This window comes from Chanodichthys erythropterus, chromosome 9 (assembly GCF_024489055.1).
Source record: "Chanodichthys erythropterus isolate Z2021 chromosome 9, ASM2448905v1, whole genome shotgun sequence".
NCBI classification, from domain to species: Eukaryota; Metazoa; Chordata; class Actinopteri; order Cypriniformes; family Xenocyprididae; genus Chanodichthys; species Chanodichthys erythropterus.
The window spans coordinates 21,966,294-21,987,070 of record NC_090229.1 but is presented as its reverse complement, the minus strand read 5'-3'; the positions used below and the strand labels follow the sequence as shown (position 1 = coordinate 21,987,070).

Sequence of the window (20,777 nt, the reverse complement as noted above, 5' to 3'; positions counted from 1 at the left end):
GGAACTGGAGAAGGGGGTGAAATATTTATACTTAGTTGCACAGCCAAAGCCCCCCAACACACTGTGTACCCTCTCTCTCTCTCACTCACCCACCCACACACACACACACCTGCTGGCCTGTAGCCCAGGAAAACATTGATACATTATACACACATCAATCTATCTTCAAGCCACTTGCACACATGTACACGTACACAGTTGCAACATATCTGATACCATTTAAAAGTTTGGACACACCTACTCATTCTTTCTATATTCAATTCTATATTTCACATCTCAGATTGATAAAGTCACTAAAACCAAAACTACCACAAACTGTGTACAGACCAAATCAAAACTATATCAATTATCTTTACATTTTATTTAAACAGTATTTAGAGGTTCCACATGTATGCTCGGCCCAACTCATCCATTTCATTAATTAGGGGCCTAGCCCCATATTGTAATTGTCAGTTTTATTATTATGTTTCCCCAATGGGAGTCTATGGCAGCCCTATGAACCGTAAGAAGGAAAATGATTACATTTGGCACACTTGTAGTGATGGTAATGTCTAGTAATCTGACCTATTTTGGAGTCTCTAGGACTAACTCTATAGCGCCACCACCAGTTCAAAAATGCACTTTTCTAAAGGTTATACTGTAAGTTTTGAAATATTTGCTCTAGACATCTGATTTGTCTCTTCATACTGATGCTATTCAATATTCAATTAAGTCTCTGCCCTTTACAGTAGTGGCCATTTTGTGCAGTATATATTCAATTTTGTCCAAACTTTGATCACATAATCTTTGGACTGAGCCGCACAGAAATGACTGAACGATTTTTTTTTAAATCATGTTCAAAAGTTATGTCACAAATTTATCTAATCTGGTATCTAATCTTAACCACTAATCTGGTTAACATGCTAAGGTTTTTTTTTTTTTTTGGTTCATTCACACACAAAAAGTTCTCTTCAGCAGCTTGGTGAACCTACATCCTCAAGTAGCTCAATGTGTAAAGTCAAATGCCTGTGAAGCACCTTAACCTAAAGTTGTGGGTTTGAATCCAGGTTAGAGTGCTTTTATTAAATTGTGCATTTTGGTTGCTTTATTGCCTCTTGGATTAGAAAAAAATGTTTTTTATTCATGCTGTGTTCATTTTCATCTGAACTTCTATTAATTTTGAGTTCCCCCCGGTGCTTCTGACCCAGCTGTTTTGCATGTATGTTCAATTTCTGCTGTTTTTGCTCTTCCTGCTCTGTATTGCGCTACTTCCCCTTCTGGGGCTTGGCCCCGTATTGCTGCTTGCAGCCTGATAGTCTGAGTGTTATTTTAGTAAGCACATCATATTATGGTATTTATTAATATCTGTAATTGGCTTTTAATTTGATATTTTCAGTTTTAAATTTAGTTTTAGTAATCTTATGTGCTTTTGTCATTTTTATTTTATATATATAGCCTTATTTATATTTTTAGTTTTAATCATTTTAGTACTTCAAACTTTGTTTGTTTCATTTAATTGTGATAACCAAAACTGTTTTTTAATAGTTTTGTGTTAGATAGTTAACAATAACAACACTGGCCTTTATATCAAAAAGTCTGTATGACGGTGAGAAACAAATTCAGTCAAGCGTATCCAAAATTTGACTGATTCTGTACAGCTGTATAAACATTCATTGTTAGGCCATATTGAAAATAAAAAATGTCTTGACAAGATACTTTCCCAGACACAGTAAAAACATTACATATTAAAAAAGATCTTTATTTGAAAATCTCAAACTTTACAATTAAAATTCTTTGGCATCTTAATTTACAAATTACATAAATTTAAGTCAGTGTTATGTCCTTGAAACACGATGTGAAAATATCACTTTCTTTCTTTCCTCTTCTTTTGCCCTCCTGTTAACAGTTACATTTGGTTCATCGATCTCTCTTTCTGTTAACTGAAACAGTTGTAAGCCCTGACCACAAACAACCACCCAGGCTCCTCCCTCTTGTCCCACCCCAAACCACGCACACAATCCAGCAGCATCTGCGATGTGTGAGAACAACACCTTCAGTGGGTGGAGGCCGACACTGTTCACATGCCACAAACATAAGCGTTGGTCTGGTGAGGTGGACACCAATAGGGTGGGGCGTAGTAAACATAGCCCTGTGAGAGGGGAAGAGTGTGCCAGGGGCACTGACCACTGAGAAAGTAGCTGTAGAGACATGCCTCCATTCTCCTGCTCTTTCTGATCAATCTTGATACTCAGTAGAGACAGCTGTCCATCATCCCCACCACTGGCCAATGAGATAATGTTTTCCTCCATTTGCCCCATCTCTCTCTGCGGTGCTAAGGCAAGTGTGTTGACTCCACTTTGATGGACAGGTATGGAAAAGAAAGGTGCTGATGGGCCTGAAGCAAAGACAGGGAAAATCATTATTAGCATAAACATAGAGTTCTATTACCAGACTCGAGCCTGATGGCACCCGACACTGTGGGATTTTGGAACAGCTTCACAGTTTTTATGCATAACTTTTTGTAATTCTCTTGAAATTGTAATTGATGAAACATTTATTAATTTATAAGAATACACATACTCTGTCTTTGAGTCAGAACAAATGCACTGTAATTTTTCCTATTAAGCTGTAGTCATCTCACAGTTAATTATACAAACACACACGGTTATAAAAACATTAAAAATAATAAAAAAAACAAGTGTTTATGTTCTGGTGTATGTATGACTCACCCTGCCAGCTGACACCAGCCTTACTGTTCAAAACTGCTGTTAAATCCCACACAGATATACAACCATCTGTAGTGGCACTGAACAGCAACAAAAGCCTGAGACATAAAGAGATGGACAAATGAAAATAAGTGTAAGAAATCATTTAAACATGGAATAACAATGTTTTTGATAAATGTACAGCATTTCCTTACTCTCTGCCCTGGGAGTCCTCCAGCTTGTAGGTGGCGACGCTGAGCACACACCTCTGATGGAAAAAACACTCCCAAAGCATGTCAACACTCCTATTGCTCTCAGTCACACTGAACAGCCTAAAAGAGAAAACAAGCACCATCTCAATACATTAATCACAGAATGTTAAAACATGAAACATATTTGAAACTCATTTTATTTCATGTTTTTAATCTCAAACCAAGTTACCTTACTGCACCATCACTACAGCCCAGAGCCAGAATATATTCAGTTCCATTATGCACCACAGCCATAGACATGTACCTGCAAACATGAGAAAGCACTTGCACAGTAAATCACAATGAATCTCTCTATTAAAAAAAGCACAATTAGGAAGAGGGTACATTGTATTGTCTGCCCTCTGGTGGTCATACATTTTCAGAACAGCTACTACCCCCCCAAAAAAAAAAAAATCATACAGGTTTGTAACAACACTAAGGTGAGTAAATGATGACAGAATTTTAATTTCAGGGTGAAATATCCCTTTAAGACAACACAAATGACTTCCCAAACCGAATTCTAGATCCAAACTTGGAAAGTAGAGAGTATTTTGACAAACATACACATACCTCGTCTCTGGGTCCATTTTGACGGTCTTGTGTCGATTCCGCTTCCGTTCCCACTGCTCATCCAATCGATGGCCAGCTATCTGAGTGACCTGACAGATCGGCTGACCCTGCTGCTCATCCAAACGAATCAAGAGCCGGTAACACTGCAGCTGAGCCCGGCCACCCGCCGAGAACACCAAAGAAGACAGCAAGGAGGTATATGTCTGGTCATCTCTCCCTCTTTCATTAGTTTCAACTCTTCTGATGGCAGCCAGAGCACGAACATTTGAGATATGGTCTGTTAGAACTGCAAGCACTTTAACAGTTCCACTCTGTGGATTGACGGCAAGTACACCCACTGTGGTATCCTCCCCTCCGGTAACAAAAATCTCCCAAAGTTCTGACAACTTTCCAGTCTTTCTCAGACTACCAAGGTGACACACACAGCTGATGCCTCGCCCATGTAGCCCCTCTTTCAGGGTATGTACATTCACATCAGTTTCTGTGGACGCTAATGAACGTGATGCCATGACAGCTCCGTGTTTGATGAACACAAGGGTACCATGTCCGATTGCATGTGCATGAGGATCCGTATGGGTGTGTATCGGGCATTTGTAGGCCCAGGATCGATGGCCGCCTCCACAGGCAACTGATAATAGCTTCTCTTGTCGGTGAGGGTCCCATATAACGAAGTGGACAGAGTGGAAGCCCACCATTACAAACCGAGCCTCGGCTACGCTTTCACTCTCTTGATCGATCTTCCTCTTCTCAGTTCTCTCATTCAGCATCTTTCCTTGTGGTGCATCCGAGCCTAGAAAAAGAACCTTCTCCAGCCACTCCATGCCTTTGCAGGCCCGCTGAACTCTACGCACTTTCAGGATGTTTTCTTCAACAGTTAGTATTCTAACAGATCCATCTCGACCTGTACTGTAACATAAGTCTTGATACTCGCACACAGAAGTCACACCTTGCTTCCCATGGACTCCATAAAGGCTACTGATGGGAGACATAGGATCTCCAAGGTGCGTTTGCCTGTTTTCGGTTTCTTGACCATGCAAGTCCATTCTTCTTTCTCCTCCTTCAATTCTTCTGTCATTAATTTCTCTTTCAGCATACAACAGTAGTGACCCCCTCCGGTCACCACACAGGTACAACCCTTTTTTTTGTGACAAGGTAACTGCAGCAGTCAGCCAACGTTTGGCACAGGGTGGCAGCAGGAATGGAAGAAGAGTTTCCTCTTTTATATGAAGGCCTGATTCATCCTCCATCACCTTTATTGTCCACCGGTACACCAATCCTTCAGAGCCTGATGCCAGAAGACACCAATTCCAGGACTCTCCAGGCTGTCCCTTGACCCAAAGTACAGAGTGAACTTTACCCTGTCCAGCTTTGAGCAAGACTCCCACACTTGGCTGCCTTACAAGAAACACTTGGACCCCTCCATTCAGATTACCCACTGCACATACCCACACAATGCAATTTGAATTCTGGACTTGGATGCTTGTGATCTCCATCACACAATATGACTGGAATTCTGCTCCTCCTTGCCAGATAACATCCCAGGTGTCACCCTGACTAAGGCACACTTCTCCTTGATCAGTACAGACCAGCACTGTATTTGATTCATCCTCATCCACTAATCGGACCACTTTGGGACAACCTTGCGCTTTAAATCCCAGATCCAGCTGAGTCTTTGTCTGAGTTTCCTCACCGTCTTTTCTCTCATCTGCCACTCTCCACATTCTTACCCCACCATCTGCACCTCCAGTAGCCAACCATCCCTCCCTACAGCCTACACTTCCCTCGCTGACAGCCAGAGCCCTCACTCCACCTGACCTATGCCCTCTAAATGTACGCCCCACCTTCCCTTCACCTCCCCATTCCCAGAGCAGGCATGCTCCATCTTCTCCTGCACTGAATACACGGCTGGGTGTAAGCTTGACACAGAAGACCCGTGCCTGGTGCCCGTAAAGCACCCGAAGACATGTTGGTGTTTCCTCTCCACAACCTGCATCTCCACCCAGTGTGCCCACGCTCCACAAACGAATGCTGCGGTCATCTGAGGCAGATGCCAGCCACCCAGATTTCTGAAGGTAGCAAAGACTGAAAATGACTCCACTGTGGCCCAGCAGACGTCTCTCTACCTGGGACTGGCCATCAGGTTTGGTCCCTGTGGGCCTCCACAGCACAAGCTGGTTGAAAACAGTCCCACCCACCAACACTAAAGAGTCCCAATTCTGACCAATCATAAGTGCTGAGTAGAGAAGACAGGTCTCTACGCAGGAGTAGAAGGAGAGAATTTTACCAGATTCGGCTTCTAAGAGCAGCAGGGCATTGTGGGCCAAGGCTACACCCAACAGTGTGTGGGGTTGTGCTTTTAGCCAATGAATGTCCAGCACCCAGTCTTGAAGCTCCAAGAGAGGACCAATCAGCTTCAGGCATTGCCCTGCAGAATTAAAGCTGACAAGCCGAACTCCTTTTCCTCCAAAAACAATGATCTCCTCCTCGTCATTGTCCCGAACAGAAATTTCAGATGAAATTGCATTGTTGAACTGTCTCTCTCCAGACTGATATTTTCTACCAGGTCGTATCCCATGGATACGGTAGTTATGGAGAACATTTAAAGATGCACATTCTTTAGCAGATGCTTGTAAACTGTACACAGAGAGGATTGGTCCCTCACCTAAAAAAAGATTTAGAGGAAAGAATTAATCAAATTAATTAATTGTTTATAGAGATTAATACATGAATACTGAATATTTTAATGATTTTAATATTTTAACTAATTATGAATACTGAGACACATTTCTGCATTTCCCAAGCACATTTCCCTCTTAATAAAGGAATGAATTAGCAAAGGAAGAAAACTGAGACCCTCTACATTATGAGAATGAGGTTTAAATTATTGTGGGAATAATAATTCAATATTCATTAATCATTTGCAGAATGCTCATCATTTGCAGAATATGCAAATGATTTGAGAATAAATTGCCATTCAAATTGGTCCCCATAACAGCATGAAAATACATTCAAATTTTGCATAAATTATAGAAAAGTAAGCAATGTTGGAAACTTGTACTATTAGAATCACTGATATATATAAAGAACATTATGTCATTATACAGATCAGTGATTAGAATGCATTACAAGTTATTAAAAACATGCTATTCTATTGCTATTACATTCCTCACAGACATGTGGATTCTGTTTAAAGCTGCAATATGTAAGATTTTTGTTTTATTAGACAAGGGAGATGTTTTGACACTTTTATAGACAGAAAACTAATTATTGTTATATAGCTAGCTCAACACGTTTAGTCTTATTGTTTAAATATAATTTTCTTGATTTTTTGCGAGTACCATGCTTTACCATGCTTGAGAGAAAAACACTATTTCGTGCAGCTTTATTTTTAGTAACAGTAATACAGCATTTTCTCCAACATACAATACGTTTTTAATTGCATGTCATTTATCACAACGTCATAGTTATTTATCACAATTTATCAGAACGTCCCCGCTGCCCTGGTCAAAAACTTGACAAAGTGGCTGTTCAAATAAAAACTATTTTCACTTTTTACAGGTATTTCCTGGATTAATATTATGAAACCTTTTCTTTAAATTGCAAATCTCTTGCATTAAGTCATTAGCTGACAAAAACACACACATGAGCTAATGTAACTGCTGTATCACTGCATCAGTAACTACACAGTTACTGTCTTTGAATAAAGCAACATGCAGCAGAACATCAGAGTTTCTGGATCATCACTGACTGAAGCACAGGAGCTACCCTTCAGCACAATGGTGACAAATAAAATACAGATAACACAAACAACATTAAACAATAACTAAGAGCTAAGAGTTTTCTCTTAAAACCTATTCACAAAGATGCTGAGACAAACTTTTACTAAGGAATAGACTGAAGTCTTAAGCTAAGAGTAAGGGCGGGGTTGAACTCGTTGCTATGGACTATACACACAGTGATTGGCTGATGGGGGAGGAGTCAGCGATTTAATCATAGAAATATTGTAGAATGAGGTGTCATGTTTCCATATTAAAATAAAGGTTTTAAAATACAAATGTTGCCCTATTCAAATAAATGTTTTTTTAATAAAAATGTTCCCAGAGTCAAAATAAAATGTTGAGATATTTTTGCCATAAAGGTTTTAAAATGTAGGCTAAGTGTCACTAATTAAACTAGTATATAGAGTTAACTGTCCACCTCTTGGATGTCTGCATCTACAAATTATGTTTTATAAACAAAGTTTGGGAGAAACACATTCAAACGGTCTTTCTAATCAGCACGAGAAGAGGAATAAATACACAGATAAGATATATATATATATATATATTTTTTTTTTTTTTACTCTGTTTAATTATTTGTAAGTGTGAACCCATGAAAACCACTGCCACAGGTAATCGGACAATATTTATTTATTTATTAAAGATAAATTTTTGCCGTCTCATCACAGATTCAAATCTATAAATCAAATTTTTTTTTATTGCATTGCATTTTATTGCATTTAGGAAGAAAAGGTTCAGCAGCCAAGGCTCTATCGCTATTGTCTCAATGGTGTTCAGTGTCTTTGGGTGGATTAGGACTGTTTGTGATTTGGTCTTAGTGACTTAGGAGTCCTCTTGACTACTCCTAACGTTTCACAGATTTAGGAGCTAATTTTAGCGCTAAAATGCTTTGTGAAATACTCTTAGAGCAAAAATGTAGGAGTCCTAAAATTAGGACTGACACGCCCATTATTTTTAAGAGTTTCTCCTAAACCGGCAATTTAGGAGCTACTTTTAGCCTTAAGATGTTTTGTGAATACGGCCCCAGATCTCTCTAGATATCTGCATCTTCACTTATTACAAACCACTCTGACTTTGTGTCTTTCATACAAATCTTCTTAATGAGGTGTTGATGTTTTACGGAGGTAAGCGCTTGCTTTAGTTGGGCTCCTGACCCTTGACAATTTGACTTTATTTTTTCTCCAATTGTTGTAACTGTTTTTCTAAAGCATTTGTTACAATAAAAAATTGTGAGAAAATAAATATGATCAATTGGATTTGGATGTTTAGTCATCGTTGTTGATTTGATCAGTGACCTTATTCTCTGATCTTTGAATATTGCATTTTCTTTTATGTAGAAATATGATAATGCATAAGATCATGTCTTTCTTTGAAAGTTCTTATCCTTATGCAGAAATTTTTCAGACAGCATCATGTAGATTCACACAGACATCACGATTCTGCGTATGATCATCAACAATGGTGACAAAATTTTCAGATAAACAGATAAACTCTGAACATCACAAAACAAGCTACTAAAGTCACAAAAAAAAGATTTTTTTAGTGTCTCTATTGTTGAGGATCATACGCTGATTCATGATGTCTGTGTGAGTCTAAAAGACACTGCTCAAAACTTTGTATAAAGTATTTAAAAAAAAAACAACTAATAAAAAAGGAGGGGGAAAAAAGTTGATGCAAAACTGACATTTAACACACTCATAGTTTAGACTCTGGAAAAGACCAGTGAATCATCAGCACTAAACAACCAAATTCGTCTGATCAGACTTTCTCCTGCATCTTTTGCTATAACAAACCTGTTTTGAAAGAAAAAAGAAAAGCCAAAGAAAATCCAATAATAAAATAGCAAAACTGAGTCCTTTTGCTCCGGTCCTGAGTGCCAGTATTTAAAACGTTTTTGTGGACATAGTTGACGACTAACAACTGTCTGCTGGGTGGGAATGGTTAACAAAGGAAATCGCTGCATCACCATTCACCTTCAGGATAGAATCAGGAAATGGCCACTCTGAAATGTCGATATGTGTCTAATCTTTAAATCCAATTTCTCTAGATTTTTCGCCAGTTTACTTCCTCCATGTTACAACACATTCACCAAATGCCTACATAATCATATGATATGCATTTTGTTTTTTATACTTTTTTATAGTGGCCTTTAGTAAGTGATCGTTAGTGGTTTTTGCTTATTCTGTTAAGGCCAAACATGTTCAATTGGTCATTTAATTGCAATGTAATGTTAATGTTTTAATAAAACAATTGGTTTACATTTACATCAGCAGAATCATCATCATTTTTCATCATTTTTATGCTAAAATATCTCAATAGAGCTTTCTACAAAATATGCTGATTAGTCATGTTGAATCAAAGGTTTATGAATGTCCAATTAAGACTCCATTACAACCATAACTGTAACTCAAACAAGCGGTATAACCAATACGGTAACTGTTGTCAACCCTGTTACTGATGTGTCAACCCTGTTACTTGTATAATATTCTAATATCATTTAAAAAATGAAAATAAAAATGTAATCAACTAAATGTAAATGTTTAGTAAGAGAGGCTAATAATCCACTCAAAATTGAATTGAGGTGTTTTATTTTTGTTTCCATACATTTTTCTTAAAATAGAAGATGCTGAGAGAGTGTCATTTGGAAATGAACGTTTTCATCCACTAAAAAAAAATAAAACTTTCAATATTCTCAATTCACAAACACTCTTAATGTAACAAGGGGGGTTTATCTTTCACAGTATATCAGATTTGTTCTATATATGTATTTAAAACCTTTTCAAAAAGTAATTAATATGTCAGTAACAGGGTTGACCAAACACACACATTTACGTTGGTTATATGAAAAAAAAAAAAATAATAAAAAAATAAGATAGCCTGAGATGGCACGGCACATTTTCCCGAGAGGTAAGGATCTACTTCATCCAAAAAGGGGCTTAAAGATTTTCAAAACAGTACTTTGAAAATCAAACATTAAAAGTGGGAAATGGCACGTTTTCGTATAATGACCCGGAACCTTGAACTGCAGCACTTTCAGTACCACAAGAGGACATTTTAGTCCTGACTGTTCTGTAAAGGTTCAGAAATTTCATCACCTTTTGAGAACTTTTAGGGAACATTGCGTAAGGTCCTGAGAACGTTGCCTTCTACGTGGGTAAGACCAAATCACAAACAGTCCTAATCCACCCAAAGACACTGAACACCATTGAGGCAATAGCGACAGAGCCTTAGGTGCTGTATATACTAGTTTATACTATATAGTTTATACTATATACTAGTTTAATTAGTGACACTTAGCCTATATTTTAAAACCTTTATGGCAACAATATGGCAACATTTTGTTTTGAATAGGGCAGTATTTGTATTTTTAAACCTTTATTTTAATATGGAAACATGACACCTCATTCTACAATATTTCTATGATTAAATCGCTGACTCCTCCCCCATCAGCCAATCACTGTGTGTATAGTCCATAGCAACGAGGTCAACCCCGCCCTTACTCTTAGCTTAAAACTTCAGTCTATACCTTAGTAAAAGTTTGTCTCAGCAGCTTTGTAAATAGGTTTTAAGAGAAAACTCTTAGCTAAGAACTTTTACTGCTATTTAGGAGAACTCTTAGTGGTAAGATACAATGTTTTGTGAATATGGCCCCTGATCTGTATGTCACGCAGACTTTATAGTCTCTTACTATTCAGGATATTATAGTTTGTAATGTTAAACAAGGCATGAAATAAATGCAAACTAGCTAAACCACGAACATTTGGAGAAACGTATGGTTGCTAAGAGCAACCACCTCCAAAATGGCCACGAGTCATATCCTGCATAATTTAATCCAAAATGGATTTTAAGTTTGATGATTTGCTATCCGTTCATTAAAAGAATGAATGTCACCTGTCAACAGGAAATCCTCCCCCAAGAATTCCAGCGCAGTCACTGGAGCTACAAGCACAGCGATCTTCTTCACAGCAGACTCCACAGGAGATGCCATCTCACACGGTCCACACAGCAGGCTGAGGACTTCTGAAGCACAACAAAAACATTAAAGCATTATTCATTCCTGAAGTACCGTGTACACAAGGCAAAAGTCTCTGTCAAATTAATAAATGAGAATAAATGCATACTGCTCGTACTCGCAATGGCCTTTACCATACTATCAAATCAAATCAATGTAGTTACGATATCAGTCCAGGGCTAGATTCTCACAATGGGTCATAAAGTTCAATATAAACTAGAAAAAATATATTTAAAAAATACATATATAAATCCTGCACACATTTTTGCATTTAAAAAAAAAAATATACATTAGAATTATATTTTCTACATACTTGTATATCATATAAAAACATTTTATGTGATTTTTTTTTTGTGATTTTAAGTATTGTGTGGGATAAATATTGTATTCTAAATCATAATAAAACCCTGACTAAAAAAGATGATTTTTATTATGTCAACCTTCATGTCATAACCGTGAAAATGTGAATCTTAGGGGGTACTTCAGAAAACATTTTAGTTCAAAGGGGTTTAGCTGACAAAAGTGTGGGATTATTAAGGGAATGTCAAGTAAACAAACACCATTAATTGAGTAAGTTATAGTGTTAGTTCACCCAAAAATGAAAATAATATCATTTATTACTCACCCTCATGTCGTTCTACACCCATAAGACCTTCATTTATCTTCGGAACACAAATTAAGATATTTTTGAAGAAATCCGATGGCTCAGAGAGGCCTCTATTGAGAGCAATGCCACTGTAAATCTCAAGATCCATAAAGGTAAGGTACTAAAAACATATAAAATTAATGTTTACATTTTTACATTAAAGTTAATGTGAATTCGGTGGTTCTACCTTAATATTATAAAGCGACAAGAATACTTTTTGTGCGGCAAAAAAACAAAATAACTACTTTTCAACAACATCTCGTGATGGCCGATTTCAAAACACTGCTTCGGAGCTTTACGAATCAAATCAGTGATTCGGATCTCCTATCAAGCGGCTAAACTACTGAAACCACGTGACTTTGGTGCTCCGAACCGCTGATCCGATTCGTAAAGCTCCGAAGCAGTGTTTTGAAATTGGCCATCACAAGATATTGTAAGCAATGTAAGCAAGATATCGCACAAAAAGTATTCTCGTCGCTTTATAATATTAAGGTAGAACCACAGAACTCAAATTAACTGTTTTATGTTTTTAGTACATTACCTTGAGATTTACAATGGCATTGCTCTCAATAGAGGCCTCTCTGAGCCATCGGATTTCATCAAAAATATCTTAATTTGTGTTCCGAAGATGAACAAAGGTCTTACGGGTGTAAAATGACATGAGGGTAAGTAATTAATGACATTATTTTAATTTTTGGGTGAACTAACCCTTTAACCAAGGAATAAGTTGACCAAAGACTAATTTTACCTTCTTGGAAAAATCATATTCAATTGTTTACTGTGTTTTGGAACATGACAGTTGGTTCCAACTGGCCTGAGATGAATAAAAAATTATCCAATCTAGTCATTAGATTCTCTAAAATGGTCATAAACGGGAAATGGGAAATTTAATTTTAGCTAAAACGTTCCAAAAGATAACTACTAAGTAGGTTTTCTACCAAGGGTCTGTTTGCTACTTATTTATTGAAAGAATGAACGTCAGTTACCATAAAACGTATTTTCCAACAGATCATCATAACTAGCGAGTTCAATTTCACTTACGCGTCCCCTGTAGAGATCGTGCCTCTATTTTGGGAGGAGGTGAACTGTAAAAACTGGTGTATTTTCTTTCATACTAAATCCAGCCACAGTTGCATTTCTGCTCCAACATGTTTCGTTCTGCATGCATGTGGTTCTCGCTTCCTCGTTGACATCGCGCAGCGTCCAATCGCGCTGTTCAATACTGCACAGACTGCACCACACTGGCTATCAATTGGATGAAACGAGTCCTGCGCTTTCTACTATTATAACGCGTAGATTTGTGTTTTTGCCTGATGCACAAACCATATGTATTGAGCAGATCTCCTGAGAATGGTATACAAATCATATAAAATGCACAAACGGGTGAACTGCCTTTTTTTTAACGCCCGGAGCGTCTTTTTGCGCATGTGTCTCCAGTCTGTTGTTTAAATTTCTTACGGACCGCTTAAACCCAGGGGGTGGGGACAAAGTGTAATATTTTCGGGATAAAATCGTCAGACTGATGATTGCATGTAAGTAGGGTCAATATAAATGATATATTATCAGTTTGTCATTAGCGGTTGTATAATGCACGAGAGCTTCATGAAGAACAGTGAGCTCTAGCTGTAGTCTTACATCGCAGCTCGGGTTCACTTCTAGTGCAGTGCTCGGGTTTAGCGCTGTGGCTAACGAGACTAGTGGATCCATAATAATAATAATTGCAATAAAATGCAGCCTGCTCCACCTGCACCTGTAGTACTTGACAAGTCATGGATTTAAAAGCTTGTTTTTCCTTTGTTCATTCTCTTGCGTGTAATAGCGACGCGATTCCTAAACGAATTGTTCTTTTGAGTGTGATCGTTTAAATGAGTCGGTTGAACTTGTTCACAAAACTGGAATGAACGATTCGTTCCCGAACCGGATCTAATCGTAGGAGTCGAGAACCGAGTGAGTTGACAATGAAAGCATTGTGAACTGAGGATTTGGGATGAATTACTTCAATAACTAAATAGCAGAATTGTTATAAATAAAACTGGAAATATGTTTTCTACTTGTCAGACAGTTTTATGAACACACGCGATTGAGTTGGTTTTATGTAAGTTTTTCAAATTATTTTCAACCGATAGATATAAACGAATCTTATCGTACACTGTATACACATTATAAAATTCGCTTATAAATTAATTGAACAATGGTTGTAACAAACTGGGACCAATAAAATTACAATGACAATGAAAAAACAATCGAAAAATAACAGAAATATACAGCAAAATAATAAAAATGCCTACGCTTTAATGAAGACATCACGAAGTAGAAGAACTGCTGAACATTCTTTAATGAACCGGTTCTTTGAAACGAACGATTCAAAAGAACCGATTCTTAGAAACGTGAGTTTTATCCCCCAAAGATCAAATGTTTCATTAATTCTTTCAAGAGGAGGAGCAAATATTAAGATTCAAAAAACAGTCCCTTCATTTTGCTTTCTGTCTGCTAAATTACAGACTTCACATGTGTGTCTGGTGACCCCTTGCGCATCAGGTGGACCCTGGATGCATTTCCGTTGAGAACTGATGATCAAGCAACCTCACACACTCATATTTACCTGTGGCATCCAGAGTTTAACATATCACTGCAACTGAAACTCTGGAATCGCACTGCACATAACGGGACCAAACCGACCTCACCTTCCTGTAATGCTGGAGTGTAAATCTCAAAAACTGACACTGTGATACTGTAAATGTTACCATGTGTACAAAGTGTACATGTAACACTGAAAGTAGACTGTTCTGTTGAATATACAGAAATTGTGATTTTATAGATTTTCTATAAATGAAGTAACACATAGTACCTCAACATAAGCCTTTGGACACACAAATACACTCATGCTGACCACCATGACGTACCGCATGCCAAACTTCACTCTGGAGCAAAAGCTTTTCCTGCTTCGGAGAATCCATGCGGTGGTAGACACGGTCCAGGACTTTCGGAAAGACACCAACACTACTGTGCACCGGAACGCTGTATGGGCAGAGCTGGCTCAGGCCTTCAATGCGGCGTTCCCTAGTCGACCCCCCAGCAGCATCGGGTCTCTGAAGACGCTGTGGAAACGACTGAAGGTGGAATGTCGTGTAGCGCTGCAGAAGAGACAGGAACAGCAGGCAGCTGGGCTTCCAGTGTCTGCCCTCACTCAGGTAAATTAAAGTCTTTCTGTTATACGTTTTGGAAATTCTAGTAGGAGACTTTCCATGTGCTTCTAGAGTCAACACAGTGTGGTTGTGTGTGCTTCTTGTCAGGTGCAGAGAGAAGTCATTGCTCTGGTGCCAAACCTGATCTCCTGTCTGGAGGATGTAGATGGAGATGGCAGCTATGCCTCAGTCAGGGGCAGCTCACCTGGAGCAGGTAATTAATAGTCATGTCATCTCTATTACAGGATGAAATACTACCACTCTCCCTAGCTGTCAACTCTGTAATTATGCAGGGAAGGAGATTAATTGAGTCATTCTCTCTCTTGTAGTGATGGGGCTTTCTGGCACTAATGGGAGTGAGCATGAAGATGCTGACCACAGTCAAAATGATGTAAGACTGAAATCAGCCTTGAAACGATTACTGAAATGCCTCTTAAGCTAAAGGTTTTCTTTCTTTATGACAAGAAATGTGATATGATGTACAAGGCGTGGAAAATGTCGCACCATTATGTTAAAATGTAAAGTGTTACCAGGTCAACGTTTTACATGCAATAAACACAGAAAATGTGGTTATCTTGCAACACTGGGGAAAATAAATAAATGTATAATTATGCTGCGTTCACGTCACCTCGTATTTACCGGATTCTTGAAATGACAACACGTGACGTTATATTCGGAGCTGTTCACGTCCTCGGACTGGGAATTATGCGTTTCCATGGCACCACTATCAAGGCCTAAATGAATCTACAGCAGTCAGGTGGTACAGCGGCCACGTGGTACATGTGGGAGCTTTCAGAAAACTCACAGCTTACAAACTGTAATTAAGAGCTCTACGAGGACGTGAACGCTTTTTACAAGCTAGAATCTCGTAACTACAGGAATTACGGGGCCGCGTGAACGCACCTTTATATACACTCACCTAAAGGATTATTAGGAACACCTGTTCAATTTCTCATTAATGCAATTATCTAATCAACCAATCACATGGCAGTTGCTTCAATGCATTTAGGGGTGTGGTCCTGGTCAAGACAATCTCCTGAACTCCAAACTGAATGTCAGAATGGGAAAGAAAGGTGATTTAAGCAATTATGAGCGTGGCACGGTTGTTGGTGCCAGACACGCCGGTCTGAGTATTTCACAATCTACTGGGATTTTCACACACAACCATTTCAAGGGTTTACAAAGAATGGTGTGAAAAGGGAAAAATATCCAGTATGCGGCAGTCCTGTGGGCGAAAATGCTTTGTTGATGCTAGAGGTCAGAGGAGAATGGGCCGACTGATTCAAGCTGACAGAAGAGCAACTTTGACTGAAATAACCACTCGTTACAACCGAGGTATGCAGCAAAGCATTTGTGAAGCCACAACACGCACAACCTTGAGGCGGATGGGCTACAACAGCAGAAGACCCCACCGGGTACCACTCATCTCCACTACAAATAGGAAAAAGAGGCTACAATTTGCACGAGCTCACCAAAATTGGACAGTTGAAGACTGGAAAAATGTTGCCTGGTCTGATGAGTCTCGATTTCTGTTGAGACATTCAGATGGTAGAGTCAGAATTTGGCGTAAACAGAATGAGAACATGGATCCATCATGCCTTGTTACCACTGTGTAGGCTGGTGGTGGTGGTGTAATGGTGTGGGGGATGTTTTCTTGGCACACTTTAGGCCCCTTAGTGCCAACTGGGCATTGTTTAAATGCCACGGCCTACGTGAACATTGTTTCTGACCATGTCCATCCATTTATGACCACCATGTACGCATCCTCTGATGGCTACTTCCAGCAGGATAATGCACCATGTCACAAAGCTTGAATCATTTCAAATTGGTTTCTTGAACATGACAATGAGTTCACTGTACTAAAATGGCCCCCACAGTCATCAGATCTCAACCCAATAGAGCAGGGATGGACAACTCCGGTCCTGGAGGGCCAGTGTCCTGCAGAGTTTATCTCCATCCCTTATAAAAACTCACTTGCCTATAACTTTCTACTAATCCTAAAGACCTTGATTAGCTGGTTCATGTGTGTTTGATTAGGGTTGGAGCTAAACTCTGCTGGACACTGGCCCTCCAGGACCAGAGTTGTCCATCCCTGCAATAGAGCATATTTGGGATGTGGCGGAACGGGAGCTTCGTGCCCTGGATGTACATCCCACAAATCTCCATCAATTGCGAGATGCTATCCTATCAATATGGACCAACATTTCTAAAGAATGCTTTCAGCACCTTGTTGAATCAATGCCACGTAGAATTAAGGCAGTTCTGAAGGCGAAAGGGGGTCAAACACAGTATTAGTATGGTGTTCCTAATAATTCTTTAGGTGAGTGTATACATTACCATTCAAAGGTTTGGGGTAAGTATGATTTTTTTTTAAAAAAGGAATCAATACTTTTATTCAGCAAGGATTCATTAAATTTGATCAAAAGTGACATTAAATGCATTAAAAAAATGTCAGATATGTCTTTTGAACTTTCTATTCATTAAAAAAAGGAAAGACATGTATCATGATTTTCAACATTGATATAATAAGAAATGTTTCTTGAGCACCAAATCAGCATATTAGAATGATTTCTGAAGGATCATGTGACACTGAAGACTGAAAATTCAGCTTTGCCATCACAGAAATAAATTACATTTTAAAATACATTAAAACAGAAAAGAGTGATTTCATAATATATAATATTATAAATGCAGCCTTGGTCATTATCATTATATTTTATTTAAATGTATAATTATTTAAATATTCTATAAATGCGAACTCTTATTTTCACCAGTGTTGCGATAGTGTTTACTGCATGTTTAATACATGCATGTTATATTGCCAACATAGCATGCCTTTTTGAGTCTTACTGCATAAATGTACAGCAAATATTATGCTGTTAAACTCACTTTTTTACAGGAAGTAGACAGCAAGGAGAACTTAGCCATTGAACTTGGTTTGGCCTCACCTGCTCACCCACCTATCAACTCCGGGATTCCTCCTGCCACTGCCTCCTCTCCTCTCCGCTCACATTCAGTCTCTTCCAGGTCCAGTCGTCCTTCCCTCATCTACCCAACCAATGCAGGAAGCACCTCAGGGCTGGGATCAGGGACTAGGGGTGCAAACTTTGATATCATACACAGAGAGCCTGCGGTGCCACGTGCTCCTGCCAGAGGATCATTTGAGAATTCATTACCGCCAATGGACTCTTGTACCTCAGACTCAACATGGGAGGCACGCCGACAGGAACTGTTCGAGCTGGAGCATCAGCAGACGATGAGTCTGTTACTGCTTCAGCAGTGTGTGTGGGAGGAGAAGAGGAAAGCAGTGAGGCAGAAGGAGAAGGCGGCACGGGCCAAGAAGAGATATTACCAAGCCAAACTACGGAAGATAGGCGCAGATTATCTGCCCTCCAGTAGCGACAGCGAGGATAATGAACATCCACAGACATGAACTCAGATGTTTATGACATCTTAGCTATTTTTACTTTCTTTTGGAAAGTCTTTTTTTTTTTTTTTTATTCTATCAATTTTGTTTATTTACAAAACAATATATTTTTTATTGTGGACTAAACTTAATTGGTGTTTAGGAATGTACCATGTGTATCATATGGAGGGGGAATTCACTCAAGCAGGCTTCGTTCCAATAGCAGAACAGAAATCTCTTCTCCATTCATCCACACTGGTGCTGCATTCCATTCAGTCGAAAGTAGGATATTTCTACTTTAAATGGGGTGTGCCCAAAATTGAAAAATTCATCATTTACTTTCCCTAATGTCTTACCAAACTCTATGAGACTTTCTTTCTTCTGTTGAACACAAAAGAATATATCTTGAAAAGTGTTTATTTTCAGATCCAATGTTTTTTTGTTTTCTTTTTGGACCCAATGGCTTTCGTTTCACAAAAACAGTTGAAATATTTCTTAAAATATTTGTTTGTGTTCTGCAGAAGAAAGCAAGTCCTACAGGATTGGAGCATTTTTGGGTCAATTATCCCTTTAAAGGCCCGTTCACCCTAAGAACGATAACTATAAAGATAAAGATATAGTTCAATAATCATTCTAAATGTAAGAAAATAACACTGTCCACACCATAGCTATAACGATAATAACAATCACTTTCAGAACGATTTTTTCCAGCTGTTAAACGATTAAACGCTGACAGAATCAGTTCTAATTTAAGGGCTTGCGCATTTAAAATGGCAGACGACATTGCTGAGAAGTTAATCGCTGAGGTCCAGAAAAAGCCACCACTGTTTGACCAAAGGATAAAGAAAATGAATATATGGAAAACAATTGGTCATACCCTCGGAATAAATGGTGAGCAGTATAAACGGAGATGAGATTATGCCAGGCTAGCAAAAAGTGTAACATAAAATTACCTCAGGTATCAGGCGCTATGTCGACTTGTCTTACTTCCTTTGAAAAAGACTAGGCGTTGTTTTTATTCCACTATATTGACTTAATCAACGTTATATTAGATCGATTACACTAGCTATTCACTCGAAACATAGCATGCTGAGGACATCTGCTGGTTAAAGCCGTGTAAATGCAACAGGAACAGCAAAAACATGTTGTAAACACTTTGAAACCGCAGCGCGTGAGCTTACAATAAACAATTACCATACGTTGATGTGGAAGCAAATATAGTTATCGTTATAATTATCGTTGTTGGTGTAAGCGCGCCTTAAGTTACACTGGGTGTCATGTTTGAGTGATATAACACAAACGAAAATGTTGTGGAAGTTCAGACTTTCCGAGTTGAATGGAACACAGCATAAGGGATCGTTCACACAAAATGCATTTTTGTGTTTAAAATCGCAAGACTCAGAGTAATATGAAAAAAAATAAGCATTAACTTGAGTGCCTTGTTCTTAGGATGCCACGTCACACGAGAGACGCAGTAAAAGATTTGATCAAACATCAAAAATGCGTTGTGTGAACAGCCCCAAACCCTTACATAGTCAGGCCAGAATTGAGCAGTGATATTCATTGCTGCTTAAATGGGAAGAGGAAATGAACTGAAATGAGATTTCTAATGTTACTGTAAGGATGGATTAAGGTCCTGCAAGGCCCCCTTTTGATGCAATTGTGGTTCATAATGTCTAAATAGCAGGAAATTATACTGCAATTATGAGGGAAAAAGTCAATATAGTGCAATTGCGTGAAGGAGGCTATTGCCAGTCCAGAAACCATCCTTGGATCCAACTCATCTGACTGTTTTTTAGGACTGTCTTCAGGACCAACCTTTTGATTCTGTTCACTGTAGCTTATTTATACTATGCAGGTTTTTTCAGGTAAACAACTGTTTCTCGTAAATGGACATCATACTCATGGACTGGTTGAATTTAGCTAAGTTCAGTGTTGTTCATTTATGTCTTAGTAAACAGTGTTTGGCAGAGCCCTCTGCCCTTCTCAAGTTACAAAAAAAAAAAAGTCATCATTTACTTTCTGTCATGATGTTGCATGAAATAAAGTCAACAACATGAGGGTTAGTAAATTTCAGTTTTTAACGAACTGTCCCTTAAAAGTGTTACAGTAGTAGCCTGGAAATGGAGTGTGTAAATCAGTGAAGCAAAATGTTAAACTAGTGAGAACCTTCCACTGTTAAAGTAGATTTGAAATTTACATGTAGATGTAATTTCATTTTATTCGATTGAAATTCGAAAAATG

General features: G+C 38.5%; 2 protein-coding genes across 2 annotated transcripts; one reads left to right on the top strand and one right to left on the bottom strand.

Annotated features, from left to right (window-relative positions):
* Positions 1–1,776: 1,776 nt before the first annotated feature.
* On the bottom strand, positions 1,777–13,232 carry wdr6 (WD repeat domain 6). The gene is made up of 7 exons (XM_067395045.1): positions 12,984–13,232; positions 11,176–11,304; positions 3,506–6,167; positions 3,126–3,200; positions 2,900–3,016; positions 2,709–2,803; positions 1,777–2,374 (listed from the first exon to the last, which is right to left on the bottom strand). Exons 2-7 carry the CDS (start codon positions 11,270–11,272, stop codon positions 1,815–1,817), a joined length of 3,606 nt encoding a protein of 1,201 aa, XP_067251146.1. The 5' UTR covers positions 11,273–11,304; positions 12,984–13,232; the 3' UTR covers positions 1,777–1,814.
* A 136-nt stretch (positions 13,233–13,368) lies between these two features.
* On the top strand, positions 13,369–20,775 carry LOC137027162 (uncharacterized). Its single transcript, XM_067395051.1, has 5 exons — positions 13,369–13,474; positions 14,444–15,133; positions 15,236–15,341; positions 15,457–15,518; positions 18,027–20,775. The coding sequence occupies exons 2-5, from the start codon at positions 14,825–14,827 to the stop codon at positions 18,558–18,560; spliced, it is 1,011 nt and encodes a 336-aa protein (XP_067251152.1). The 5' UTR covers positions 13,369–13,474; positions 14,444–14,824; the 3' UTR covers positions 18,561–20,775.
* Positions 20,776–20,777: the final 2 nt, after the last annotated feature.